This window comes from Pinus tabuliformis, chromosome J (genome assembly GCF_031772625.1).
Source record: "Pinus tabuliformis cultivar Carrire ecotype Pingquan chromosome J, CPIR1, whole genome shotgun sequence".
In the NCBI taxonomy this organism is placed as follows: Eukaryota; Viridiplantae; Streptophyta; class Pinopsida; order Pinales; family Pinaceae; genus Pinus; species Pinus tabuliformis.
Genome location: NC_142295.1, coordinates 870,549,537 through 870,564,339, shown reverse-complemented (window position 1 = coordinate 870,564,339; position 14,803 = coordinate 870,549,537). Strand labels below are relative to the sequence as shown.

The 14,803-nt window shown below is 42.3% G+C and overlaps 1 protein-coding gene across 4 annotated transcripts in view; it reads left to right on the top strand.

Annotated features, from left to right (window-relative positions):
• The window catches only part of EMB2247 (protein EMBRYO DEFECTIVE 2247), a 418,314-nt gene that overhangs the window by 9,266 nt on the left and 394,245 nt on the right, over window positions 1–14,803 (top strand). For all 4 annotated transcript variants that reach the window (XM_089378646.1, XM_089378647.1, XM_089378648.1 and 1 more), the window contains exon 3: window positions 3,287–3,413. In XM_089378646.1, the coding sequence (XP_089234772.1) occupies window positions 3,287–3,413 (127 nt within the window). The remainder of the gene's footprint in view (window positions 1–3,286; window positions 3,414–14,803) is intronic.

The following is a 14,803-nucleotide window of genomic DNA, read 5'->3' as shown; positions in this document are numbered from 1 at the left end:
ACCTCCTTGCTTGCTTACTCACTGCCCCTGAGACTTGACCTGTTCGCTGCCCTTTCTTGCTGTCAATTCAATCCCTGCTTCAATTGAATGCTCAGTCACTCATGCCTATAATTTTCTGTTCCAATCTCCAAAGTGATGGAGAGTTGAGATTGCATCTCCACACTTGAGATCTACGGTCTCAATATAATCTTCCGTTTACATTTTTAACTTTATAAAAAAAATTGGCCAATAAAGTCAAAAGATTTAATTAATGACTTTATGCCTTCTTCCTCACACGTGCGGCCTCCAAAAGAATGATAGAATGGTGAAGAGAGATGAAAGATGATCCTCCAAAACAGATTTCTCGTTAGCTCAAAATTTCTCCTCCACTGGAAAAGATTCAGTGAGCTTGCTATGTTGATAATTTGCCTCTCACATGCTTGCCTATTTATATCGAGCTCTAATGTTGAGTGGAGACCCATAAAGAGGCACCTCATCACAATAAATCCCCTCATTTATGGAGCCCACATCACAACTCAACATTAGACGAGAATTGTTTACTCCACTGTTGGGTGAAAGACCCCAATCAATAAATAATTCAAACCCGCTCTATAAAAAATTAGATCACTCCATCTCAGAGCAAACAATGTGAGCATCATGGGACAATCTCCCCTAGCCAAATCAGCATGGCCTCATGGGGGAAAGACTGTCCCTAGGCCAGTCACCCATAGCCAAATCAGCATGGCCCCATGAGAGAAAGACTGTCCCTAGGCCAGTCACCCATAGCCAAATCAGCATGGCCCCATGGGTGAATGTATCATTCTCCCCTAGTCAAATCAGCATGACCCCATGGGAGAATGTCTGCCTGGTGCTACAAAAACATCAAGACATACAACGACACTAGCCTTAGGAGGAGGAGTGTGATACTCCAGTGTGCTGGGTTTGAGGAAGGTGCAAGGAGAAGCTAGGGAGACAAATCCAGATCAACTGAGGAAGATTGAAGGACAGATATAGGGCTTGATCAAGTGGATAACTCCAGGTTTATTGCTGTATATTCAATTCCTCAGTTGGGCTATTATCCAAGGACAGAAGCCCAACTAGGTTCAAATTAATTTATTAATGAAGAACCGTGATTGGGCATAAATCTGTGTCATATGTGATTGAGATTGGTTGTGTAATTATACCTCCGTTGAATTTGTTAGGAACCTACCTGTGTGTTTATTCAATAAGTTTTTATGCTAGGAATTAAGTGGCAGGTGCTAAGTTCTGAAAACTACCAATGATGAAGTTATCACAACAAACACTGTATTGTTTCTCCACCACTCACCAGGTTATGACTGCCAATCTGATATAAGTACCACACCAGGTTATCATCTGCAACAGGACCGCGATCATATAACTGTAATACGACTCAACCTCCAGCTGATGGTGGTTATTACCACTTGTCCAGGTTTCCCTCATCCCTGACACGTATTCAATTCCCACCCAACATGGGGGAAGAAAATTGGGAATGTTGATGTGAGTAAAATGTTGCATTCTTCATTGGTCTTGTTATTCAATTCTGGTCTATGCGTGCTTGCTTAATTTCTTCAGGCCTGTGTGCCCTTCTGGAATTTTTGTGGCCACCTCTATTTCAACGTCTCAATATGGAACTATCTTAACTTTAGCTTCTATTACAAATTTATGCCCTGGTGTCTTCATAACTGTGTTTGGCACTGTCTGCATCCTCTGCAAATGAAGTCTAAAGGAAAAAGATTTGATTATGGTCTACCTGCAGTCACATCTGAGTGATTGCATGACTTTGGAAGTTTAATGTCTTCCCTGATGTTAGGATACTACTGATCTGTGCTTTCAGGTTTGTGCTTTTCTTCTCCTCCGTTGCTGAGATACTCCTGTTCTGTACTTTGAGTTTTGTGCTTCTTTTGTGGGTGCATATAATTTTTGCATACGTTTTTCTTTGTCTTTGAGACTCTCCTTTAATTTTTGAATGTTGGGTCCATATTTTGAATATCTCACACCATATATAAATCTGCCAAATTAATAAGGCTTTTATTGTTAAGATCAGTATATTGGATATACAAACACCATTTTGTTTACAATTTTCAATAAATGAGAGGGGATAAATATTCTGAACGGGGTTTAGTTATAATGCCCCACCATCATGGAAGAAAAAATGCCATATTGCCCTGCCACCCCGGCAGGAGTCCAATTCTGTATTTGTGATATAATCTTACATTTCTGCTGTAAGAAGAAAAATTGTATATTAAGGCCACTTACACTGGCTGCTAGAGATTATTTAACATAAGATATTCTTGTTAAGAAATTAACTGACTATTGTAATAAGAAATAAAGCTAGAATACTTCAATTTGCTCTTGAGGGACTTAAAATAAATGAAAACTATATCTATAGAACTAGTTAGAAGTTTCTTGACATGGATTAAGTTGAGTGGAGCTCTAAGTTCCATCAACCTTTTATTTTTTTGACAAGATGCTTCCTCTATCACGATGTGGCAATTATGCCCTCCCTGTTCTGGGAGTAAAACAGTGAAGTGTAGTTGGCTTACAAAACTCAAGGAATATCCCGTCAGCTAAGAGCTGTGGGAGGTGGGTATGTATTCCACCAAAGTCACCTAGGAATTACCCCTGGTCCCAACGTGTTGAAACAGCTTGCCTGCAGAAGCAAAACAACCCATGAAAGGAAAAACATGCTTTTGGGAGATTTGAACAGAGGAATTTCCCCCTCCCTGCTTAACTTTTGAACCAAGACCCTCTTGACATTTCCTTCAACACTTATTTAATATGCCTGTGGAAAAGTCCTTAGTTTGAGTTTGTCCAAACTGAATATGATACTGTCTCATTTTGAATATCTACTAATGGTTTTGAAGATGGTCTAAGTCTCACCTTATGACAACTTTTAATTTAAATTCAAGCAGAATCTAACCAGTTGATTAATCTACTGCACTATCCGTCTATTACAAAATGTTACTTCTACAAGAGTTACAATAAAAGTGCAACCTATGATCATCAACAATTATGCCATACTATATTTGAAGAAAAGTTTCCATGGTTAAGGAGGTGAATGCATGGTTACAGGATTTTTCTTTTGAAGTTAATCGTATGAAATGTGTGAATGTTCCAAATACACAGGTGTAGACTCTTGTGTTTGAGTAAATCTTTTCAGTGCGACTAATTCAATCCATAGAGTACTATAGTTTACTGTGACAGTCAGTAGGAAATGTGGCCTAATCATTACATTTGAACGACACTTTTTTGGATTCATTAAATTTAGTTTTGGTTTTGATTTCAGGTGGGAGTCTCAGGGATACTTCAAACCTAACATTGAACTAGATGGACCACCTTTTGTAATTTCCATGCCACCTCCTAATGTCACAGGAGCTTTGCACATGGGCCACGCCATGTTTGTTACTCTTGAGGTGGGTACTCACTTGTTTCAATTTCCTTGAGAGCTGAGCACATCCTAGTTTTCTTATTATCAATTAAACTTAAGTATTTCTTGAAATTTTGGTCGTTATGAATGCAAGCTCTTGATTCAGAAAGTTTATGAAAGTAGTTTTGTTTGTTTGTTTTGGATTTCAACACCATTAAATTGACTACCTTTTCTAGTGACACTTTACAGCATAGTTACCATAAACAAATTTAGATTTGGATTCGAATCCTGTACTTACATCGCAGAGGAGGATCATGATCCCTTCGATTCACTTTTGAAGTGGGCTCTAAGAGAGAGGAATCAAGAAGTACCATTGGGAGTGCGCTTCTTGGTCACTCCTTCCAAGGAACGTTTTTTGGGAGCATGCTCTCAGACAATTTGAGGCACATTCTGCCATTGTGGAGAGCATTGCTCTTGAAGCACTCCTTGGGCACTCTCAGGATGCCCCTTGAGACTTAAAATACACACCCTGAGCACTCCCTTTTAGCTCCTGTGGACCAAGGTGGCTTTTTTGGTTTTTTGGTTGTCGTGAGAACCAAGGCAAGGTTCCAAAAGGTGAAGTAAGCCATGGCTAGCAGTCCTTGATGTATTAAAACACTATTTCACTCCATTTGTATTAAAATATGCATCTGCGGTCAGATTCCACTTTGGACAACTCACCTAATGGAGGTAATGTTTGCATTGAATTCCTTTTTTTGAGAGGACTAAAATTGACCTAAAGATCACTCAAATCAGATAAGGGAAAGTGTACTTATGAAGAAAAGCCCACATGTGCATATTTGATAAGGTCGACCATAAAGTAAAGTGGACCCTCTTGGAAGGCTATAAATACAAGTGTCCTCTACCTCATTTAGACACTACTATGAGACACTCTTCTATCTTGTTTTTTGGCTCGCACAGGTCTGAGGCTCGTCCACGGAGGATCAGGTTCTCTCTGAGGTGAAATTGCAGGGTCCGAAGCTCGCATCTTAGATTTAGGGTTTTGGGCCACAGTTGCAGGAACAACATAAGATGAAGTCAACCACGGTTGCTCACACAAAAGCTCATCCGTGCGACTGGAGCCTTCCAGTTGCATAGACAACTCTCCATCCATGCAACTAGGAGTTAGGGTTTCAGAATCTCTGTTGCAGACTCAAGTCGCTTGCATGCTAGGCTTAAGGGTGCAACTGGGCTGTTATAGTTGCTCGCATAACTCCTCCGTGCGACCAGGACGTAAAAGATGAAAGCTCAGTCTTTTCAATTTTTTGCTCATTGATCGTAGAGTTCGACAGTTGACCGCAGACACTGACAATTCATTACAGTATTCAAAATCAGGGTTTTGAGTATAAGCATTATTGGGTTCAATTCATGGATGTTGTAGTTGTTTTGTTGAATAGTTGCATAGATGAAGATATGGATCATTGTACTCTCTTTTGCTGAATCATTTGATGACGATCTAATAAGAAGAAGAATTTGAAAGGGTTTTCCCCATAGTGGGTTTTTCCCTAGTCTCTGACCAATCCTAGTGTCTCTATGTGTGAATGCTTTTCTTTTATTGTTCCTTTATGTTTCACTGCATTGATGATGATGATATTGTTCTTTCTACATAGTTGCATATGCTGCTGAATAATGATGTAAATCTGAATAATGTTATGATGTTATGGGGTGAACTTAATGTGTTAATGAAGAAATGCAATTATCAAAGCAAAGAACAATATAGCCCTAAGAAAAATTAACATGGTATCAGAGTTGGGTTGAAGAAAGTCATGGAGGTCGCCCCTATGTTGACACTGTTGATGGATGAAAGAAGAGGATGATGGAGACCTAAAAGAATTTTAGGGTTTGAAGAAAACCTTAGACAATTTGTGTATTAGGGTTTGATGGATATTATGAGGCTAGGGTTTGAGAGAAACCCTGGTTTATGGCAAAGATTTGAGATATGAAACTTAGCATGGTGAATGTGAAGATGCTGAAGCACTTGTGACAAATTTGATGAAGCCCTATATGGGATTGTCTTTAGTAGGCCTGGCTATTGATAAAGTTGATTGAAATAGTGAAGGCAACATTGTTATATGGATAATGGATAGTGATGGCTTTTGAATGCTGGTTCAAGGGGGAGATGATCACCTCTCATTGAAGATAAGTTCTTTCTGATTTATGATGCTTCTTTATATCCTTACTTTTGTTTAGACTTATTGATCTGATTATTGTTTTGATCATTACTTATACTTCCTGCATGTATATTTGAGTACTTGGATGTTTCTAACCTCCTTGATGAGATGTAATAAGAGGATCCTTCTTGAGGATCATTTGAGATGCAAGAAAGAAAAGCGATAGCTAGAAAAGGTAAAGAGGGACCTGATGAAAAGATGAAAAAGTGCTACAAGCTGCCTATGTCAAATGAAAATATGTTCAGGTAGTTGAATACTACAAGGTATGCATGGTATATTGTTTCAATGTTATGTTTCAACTATAATATTGGATGGCAAGGTAAGCCCTAAAGTATGATGAGAATGTCTCCTTCTCTAATGGTTCATGCATGCATATGAAAATGATTTGGATTGATGGTTCTTATGATGAAATGATGGCAAGGTGAGCCCTAAGGTATGATGAGAATGTTTCCTTCTCTAATGGTTCATGCATGCATATGAAAGTGATTTGGATTCATGGTTCTTATGATGAAATGGTGCACTTGGTATTGAACAAGTATCTTACCTTTTAGACATGATGAATTTCTTGATTCTATGAAGCTACTTGGAAATATTGATCTTTGATATAGTGGTATACTTTATGTTTGGCTAACATCTATCATTTTGGATATCTTGATCCCATAAAGAAGGTTAGCACCTTGATTCTAGTAGATGGTAACTTGACACTATTTGTTTGTGAAAAGCATGGTAGCCATGATGATAGAAGTATAACAATGAGATTGATATTCATGATCTTTTGTTGACCATGGTTATGCTTTGATGTGCTTAGTAATTATGGCATATGATAAAATTGAATGCCCTAACTTTATGGATTGAGTTATGTGACAAAGTAACGCTTGTGATCATGATTCTTGAAGTATACTCCTATTGGCTCTTTGACACTAACCCTTGATGAAAGATTGATTTCATGGTGAAGTAGCTGATGCTAACATATATGACCATGATGAATATGTGGATACAGTTCGACTTTATGTTCTAACAGATCTGCTGATGCATGATAACATTATAGACAGGTTGATGGCATGAATGAAGATGGCTGAAGTGGATTCCCATTCAGAGGGAGAAACTCTCCATAAGATCCCTTCTCCTATTGTCATTTGCATTATGTTGAAGTATGATTTATGGGCATAAATAGACAAATATCTAACTTTGTTGACCTGCGGCAAAGTTCTGATTTGAGGAGAGAGAGTTTTCTCTTACTTTGAGCATTAGTTGCACGAAAGAAAACCTACATGTGCGACTATGGCCTCCCAACCACATGGAAGCAAGCTCAAGGGTACGACTGAGGCACTGAGATAGTTCTGGGCAGATTTGAGCACAGTCGCTCACTTACAGTGCTTCAGAGAGCGACTGGGAGGCCACAATTGCTCGCATAACATCTTAAAGGGTGCGAAAGAAAACCTACATGTGCGACTGTAGCCTCCCAACCACATGGAAGCAAGCTCAAGGGTACGACCGAGGCACTGAGATAGTTCTGGGCAGATTTGAGCACAGTCGCTTACTTACAGTGCTTCAGAGAGCGACTGGGAGGCCACAATTGCTCGCATAACATCTTAAAGGGTGCGACTATAGTCTTCCAACTGCACGCAGGAAGGCCTGTGGGTGCGACTATGCCTGCAGTGTGAAAATTCAGAAACCCGAATCCTATTGCAACAACTGGAAATTATTCTCCTAATTGTTATTTTAAATTAACAATTTATTTACTGAATAACTCACACTGCAACCTACACAAATAAAAACTACGGAAGAATAAACACTGGAAGAAATGCTAGCACACACACATAAATTTACACAGTTATTTTTGGACCAATGTTGCCGAAAAAAACCAACTTGGGAAAACCAGTGCAGCAACTGAGGGTTTTATTACTATGCAACAATGAAATAATTTGAGTACGACTTGTTGTCGAAACTGGCAATCCTACAGAGAAAAATTGGCAAGAAAAGCCTAGCGAGGAATTGCCTCACTCCACAGGCAAATCTGGGCTTTTTGACCTCAGCTTAAATTGAGCGTCCAAACTGGCTCTGTGCAACTACTGTGTCACCCTAGCATAGTGACTTCGGCACTCAGCTCGAACCAAATTCTCTTGAAGCCGTCTGGTTTGCTGCTGTCTGGGAAAATGTCTCTCCTGGCCTTCGGAACCTCTGCCTAGCTTTTGGCACTGAAACTCAGCTTTCCCCAGCAGATTCGAAATTGCCTCTAGAGGCTATTGCGCTGCTCTGCGTCAACCTCACTGTGGCTCACTTGCCTCTCTGCGAATGCACTCACCAGATCTGGAATCCTTCCTCCGGATTCACTACTTCTGCCTCTCTCATTGGCTCTCTCTCCGGAAATTGACTACTGCTACTCTGGAAATTGATCTGCTCATGAAATCGAACTGCTCAAGTGTTTTCTCCAAGCCCCATCGACTTCTTATAATCTTCTGTTGATACTTCAACAACCAAGATTAGATCTTAATCAATGGGTAGGATTAACTTAAAGTCGATTTGTGTGAGTTTCTAGAACATTCACACCATAACTTAATTAATTATGATTAATTAGCCATATTCCCTAAGTTTAGACTTAGGAAATATTTAAAAACTAATTAATAATCTAATTAAGTCATTTCTAGGCAGAATTTCCAGAAACAATTTCTGGGTTTTGGAGATCTCATGCATTTTAGCCTCTCCACAAAATTCAAGGCTAGAATACATTTGATGCTACAAAAACTAACACTCCCTCAATGTCAAAGTCGTACGCTTGGAGCTTACTCACCCACTTCTGCTGCCTCTCCTGCAACTGCTTCTGCTCCAAGAGAAACTTAAGGTTGTTGTGGTCGGTCTTGACCCGAAACCGATTCCCCACCAAGTACTGTCTAAACTTGGCTAGCGCATGCATGATGGCTAGCATCTCCTTGTCATAAATAGAGTACAACCTCTCATGGGGCAATAAATTCTGACTCTCGAAAGCTATGGGGTGCCCTCCCTGCATCAAAACTGCGCCAATACCCTCTCCGGATGCATCACACTCCAACACGAAGGGCTGGGTGAAATCTGGAAGTGCCAATACGGGACAACTGCTCATGACCTGTTTGAGGCGATCAAAAGCCTCCTACGCTGTAGCTGTCCACTCAAAAGCCCCCTTCTTTGTCAAATCCGTGAGGGGTGTTGCCAAGTGAGAGAAGCCCTTTACGAACTTCCTATAGTAAGTGCAGATGCCCACAAATCCTCTCAACTCTATCACATTCCTAGGCTCTGGCCAATCCTAGATGGCCCTGATCTTCTCCTCATGGACTCTAACTTTGTCCTCCCCAATGATGTGCCCTAGGTAGAGCATCTTTGTCAAGCCGAACTCGCACTTCAACAATGTCGCATAGAACTATTGCTCCTCTAGCATGCACAATACTGTCTCTAAGCGATACAAGTGCTCTTTCCATGTCCCGCTGTAGATCAAGATGTCATCAAAGAACACCAACACAAACTTCCGTAGCTGCTCACGAAACACATGGTTCATGCGATATTGGAAAGTGGCTGGTGCGTTGGTTAGGCCAAAGGGCATAACCAGGAACTCGAAGTGCCCATAGTGGCACCTGAAAGTGGTCTTAGGGACATCCTGGTCCCTCATCTTGATATAGTGGTACTCTGAGCGTAGATCAATCTTGGTGAAGAATTTCGCCCCTGTCAACTTGTCCATCAACTCATCTATTCGTGGGATAGGGTAACGATTCTTTATGGTCTTCTTATTAAGGGCCCTGTAGTCAATGCGCATCCTTAGGGACCCATCCTTCTTCTTCACTAGAACAATTGATGAAGTAAAAGGGCTAGAGCTGGGCCTGATGTGCCCAAGTGTCAGCAACTCATGAATAGCCCTCTCTATCTCATCCCAGTATGCCTTGGGATGTCGGTAAGGAGTAGTGATCACTGCTTGTACCCCCGACTCCAACTCAATGGTATGCTCAAACCCCCGTCAGGTCGTTGACCCGATGGTATGTCTCCAAACACTACCGGATACCTGTCCAAAGTGGCCTATATATCTGGGTGCGGTGGCTTGGGCTTACCCCCAACCTCTAAAATCCTCAACTTCACAACCCACTCAATGTCCCCATGTCTCAAATTAGCCTCCATCTTGTGGGCAACAGTTTGTGGTGGGTAGGAGTGCATTCCCCGTAACAACTTTAGCTTGCCATCTGGCCCTACTCCAACTTCTTCCAATCGGTAGTGACTTTGCCAAGTGAATAGAGCCACTAGACTCCCAACACCACGTTGGTGTTCGGTACGTCCACCATAAAGAAGTGATCTGTCATGGAGTAGTTCCCCATGGTCATTGTCAAGGCGAGAACGTAGCGTGTGCACTGCATGGTCCTGTCCCGAGGCACAAGAACTGAGAATCCCTCAAACTCTTCAGTTGTGATGCCCCTCCTCTAAACCAACTAGGCATTAATGAAATTGTGGGTAGCCCCACTATCCACCAGGACTGATACACGTTGCCCTTGAACAGTTCCTCTAATCCTCAGGGTCAAAAACTTGGGTACCCCATGGAGTGATGCAAGGACCCCTCTGGAAGGTGCAAAGGAAGCTCCCCTTGCCAGTGGTGGTGGCCTTCCCTCTTGATGTGCTGGGTTGTCATTTCCACCCATCTCAAAATATGTCTCATCCTCTGCGTCGTTGTTAGAAAAGACATCGATGTAATGGGCCTTGCCTGCTGCACATTTGTGGCTTGGTGCCTACGGCTCCTGACAAGTGAAACACAACTTCCTCATTCAGAGGTCTCTCTGGGTCTCCTCATCCATCTATCCACGCCCCTGATTGGCCCTCGGTGGTGGAGCCCTGGTGTCTCTTCCCCTCTGCTGGAAACCCTGTCTAGGGGGTAGTGGTGCTCGAGCCCTAGGTAGGGCATCCTGTAGGTCTCAGGCTCTCCCTATTGCGTCTTGCAACGTAGTGGGCCTATTGGACCTCACTAATCCCTGTAATGGCTCTGCTAGCCCCTCCATAAACATGTAGATCCTCCTAGCCTCCGACAAATCTGACACCATCACAGACAACCTCAGAAACTCCGAAATATATGCCTCAACACTCCCGGTCTGCTTGAGCCTTGTCAACTCCCCAAAGTACTCAGGATCTTTCCTCTCAAACCACTCCAACACCCTCCTGGTGAAATCATCATAAGCGGTCACTCCTGCATGTCCCAACGTGGTCAGCCCATGGAACCACCAATCATGAGCTTCCCCTTCCAGATGCAACGTGGCAATCTTGATTGCCTCTCCCTCCGTCATTTGATTCAGCTGGAAATAGACATCCAACTTTTCGACCCACGCTTTGGCTGAGCTCTTGGAAGAGCCATCGAAAGTTGGGAGAAACAACCTCCCCATAGTGCGTTGCAAGTCTGTCCCCTGCGTGTAGCCTCCTCCACTCTGTCCCTTGGGCCTATTGTTGCCCTTCAACTGGAAAAAATCCCTGAAAGTGATGGCTTTCCCAAAATCAGGTCCATAGGACTGATACTCCAAGAAATAGTCCCCATAAGGCATATCCTCCTGCTCCTGTTGCCCACCAGCTCCAGATGTTAGGAACGTGGGAATGGTGGACCTAGGGGGTGTGTTTGGAATAAGAGGCATGTTGGGATTAAGGGATGCGTGGTGTTGCGAAGTGCCAGATCCTTCCCCCAATTGGAAATCCCCTTGGACTCCCTTACCCTTGTTGCCGTTGTTATTCCGCTGGCCCATTTCTTCAATGTTCTTGGACAAGTCCTGCACTGCCTTCAACAAAAGATGAGCAAACTCCTCATCCTTGCTCCTTTTGTCTCCCTCATTGTCCCCCATGTTTGTTTCCACAACCTCCGGTTCAGTTGTCACAGGATCTAGGGTAATCTGCAACTGCCTTTCTCTGCTCCTATACCTCTGCCTTCGGTAAGTCACGTTTTGCTTATCCTTCGGTGTCATAGACCGTGTTGCTCCCACAGGTTGAGCCAAGTCTATGAGCTCTGATACCACTGTAATATTCCTAGGGAAAATTTACAGTAAATATGCAAAGCAAACATAGACAAAAAGCCACAAAATTTAAACACACGAATCAGATCACAGAAATGCACCAAAACTGCACTGCTGAGCCATTTTATTAAATTATGAAGAGGGTACAATTAGGTGTTGGAAAGAGTGCACCTAGGCTTGCTCAAGGCAAGCTAGCCAAGCCCAAATGACACTAGGAAATTCCCCTCAAGTATGCTGCTGCTTTGTCTCCTGGCTTTGTGTTGAACTGCCCAAAAATACGCTGTTGCGTGATAAGATCTGCTGCTAGGGCCTCCTGTAGTGCTCAAAAAATTCCGGGATATTACCCCCAGACTCTCCTCAATATACCCAGAATAACGCACGAATTAATTAGGCTATGGTTGACCCCGAAAATTCGGCCCTCTTTTGTCTCTATGGCTCTACTGCTAGGGAATTTGGCTCTCCTATTTATCTTGCTGCAACTGCTCCCAAAAATGGCTGCAAACTCCAAGCAAAGGCTCTCTCGGACGACTCCTCAAACCTCCAGCCCAAGCTCCCTTCACAACTCAGCTCACAAATGAGCCTCTTACAAGCACTGTGTAGTCCCTGTGCTGCTCGCTGAGTCTCCTCCACGCAAAACTCGCACCGCAGTATTGGAACTTGGAACAACTGGAAAAGGGTGGAACTCCCTCCTTGGGTTGGCACTTGATGTCCATTGAAGCAAGGGTTGAGATCTCCGCTCGAAAACACTCATGTGCTAAACATCACTGCAAACTTGGCTTCAGTTCAAGCGTGCTATGTCAAAGACACAATTTCTAAATAGATGATTGAATGACCAAATGGGTGCCTTCCCTTCCTTTTTGTCAAGATGCCTCCAACGCCCTCATGTGGACCCTCCTCGATTTCCTCCCACCGAATTTCCCTGCAAGGCATGTGTATTCTCCATGTGGGCCGAAATTCCCATGAGGTGGCCCCCACGCTCTACTAAAGCCACAATTTTCCCCCAGCTCTAATGTTTGGGGTGCTTCTAAGTCAAAAATCATCTGTGGGGACTCTAATCCCACATTTCCTAAGTACAACCATGCACTATAACAAAAGTGGCCAAAATTGATATTTCACTTAGCAAAATGCTAAGTGGGAATATCACAATCTCACAGGCATTGGACCACATACATCAGAATGGATCAAATCTAAAACTTCTTTAGATCTATTCTCACAACTTGGAAACGATTTCTTGATGTTCTTTCCAAGTGAACATCCTTTACATACCCCATCATGCTCTATCTGCAATTCAGGAACTCCTGAAACTATACCCTTTTGACTGCAGGACTGAGCTGACTGCAGGTCAAATTTCAGCCCCTTTGACCAGAATTGACTTTTGTACAGTTTGAAGGATTTGGATCAACATTTTGACCAGGTTTGACTGGTATCTTGGGCTTGGAAATTGGCACAGATTTCTAGACAATTTTTATTGTAAACTTTGCTGAAGATTGAATTCTCCTAAGAAGAAAAGTTGGCTGGGTTTTTCCCAAGGTTGGGTTTTCCCAGGGTAATTTTTGTGTCTCTTGTGTTTGGCTGTCTCTTTATGATCCTACTGTTGTCATTGCATTACTGTTGAAGATTTTATATGTGTAATTGCTTAATGATGTAAGTGACATAAGATAACTTGAGTATGATCATTGGAAGTAATTATCAAGATTAGAAAATCAGTGTCTATTATAAGAAAATTCAACATGGATGGGTATATCACTAGCTCTTTGCCCACAAATTCATGGCCTTAATATTTCATTGTTGCCCTTAAAAGGAGGTCAACGTGTAATTTAAATTGGCCTAAGTTCACTGTCTGAGACAACCCTGAAAGAGAGCATCTTGAAAAACAAAAAATAATTTTTTAAAGTGATCTAAGCCTCCTGTTAATAGGTTGGCTTGATGGAAAACACCTTGTATTTTCTTATGGGCAAGTCGATCCTAATTGGTTCAGGTCGGCTCCAGTGAAATCCGTGTCTTTTAAAGGATCAAGTCAGCCCCATAATAGGCCTCTTCAATCTGTATATATGCCCTAGTTGTGGCAATCAAAGGCACAAGATCAAGCACCGTTTCAAAAGGAAATCTTTTGTTTTAGCACAGCTTGAGCCTACAAGGACGTATCTAGTGAAGGCCGAAGTTGGAATATCTTCTGAGATAAATTTGTGGGTTTGAGGCTGAGTTGTTTGTTGAAGAAAAGACCAGAACGAAGCCTGCTTTGAGGCTCTTTCTAAGACAGATCAAAATTGTTTCTGAGGCAGTCTGAAGCAGATCCAAGTCTGAAGCCCTTTTTGGAGGCCATTTTCTGTGGTTGTTTCGAGCTTCCCTGAGGCAGATTGCGAGCTGACTTCTAGGGAATTTCTGTGGAAAATAAAATCTCTATCTCAAGGCAGATCTAAGGCATGAATTAGTAGAAGACCAAAGATATATCAAGTCTCCTTCTGAAGCAGTACTTCTAAGACAGATCCGAAATCTCTCTGTGGCTAATCCGCAGTTACTGCTTAGGTTGTTTTGAGACTGAGTTTGAGGCATCCAAACCTGAGGCTTTCTAAGGCAGATCTGAATCCTTGGACAGATTCAAACCTGTGAGGCTTTCTGAGGCAGATCTGAATTCTTGGACAGATTCAAACCTGTGGTAGTCTGAGGTCTGAGGTAATCCTAGTTTGAGGGAGATCCGAATCTGAGACCCTGAGGCAGACCGAAGTTGTGCAAACCTGTGTGGCAGACTGAATTTGTGCAGACCCTGTTCAAGCAGCCATTGAAGAGGAGATTGGAAGGATGTCTAAGGGTGGTTAAATCATCTTCTTTAAGCAGAATTAAAAGTGCTGATTAATGGCACCTTTGAAGACAGCTAAGAACGAAGAAGACAATAATTACACTGACATGTGAAGTAAAGGTGACAGTGTGACGAGTCTATGCTTTCTAAGATCAAATTTGAGATTAGTAGAAGCAGGCCATAGAGTAGACAAGTGGCACATTGGAGTTGCAGTGAATGAATGTAAGCAGTGAATGTTCAATAACATATTTGCAGTGAAAGTGTCATGATGATATTTGTTGAAAAGGATTGAGCATCATTGTAAGTGGGCCATTGTCCCTGGTAAGGGAGCCCAAAATTATTGTTTTATCTTTTAAGGGTGGCAGGGTAGTGCTAGGCAAGGAAGTTGTACGTTCCTTTAGGAGGTTGTCGCCTCTTTCCATTGGATGCT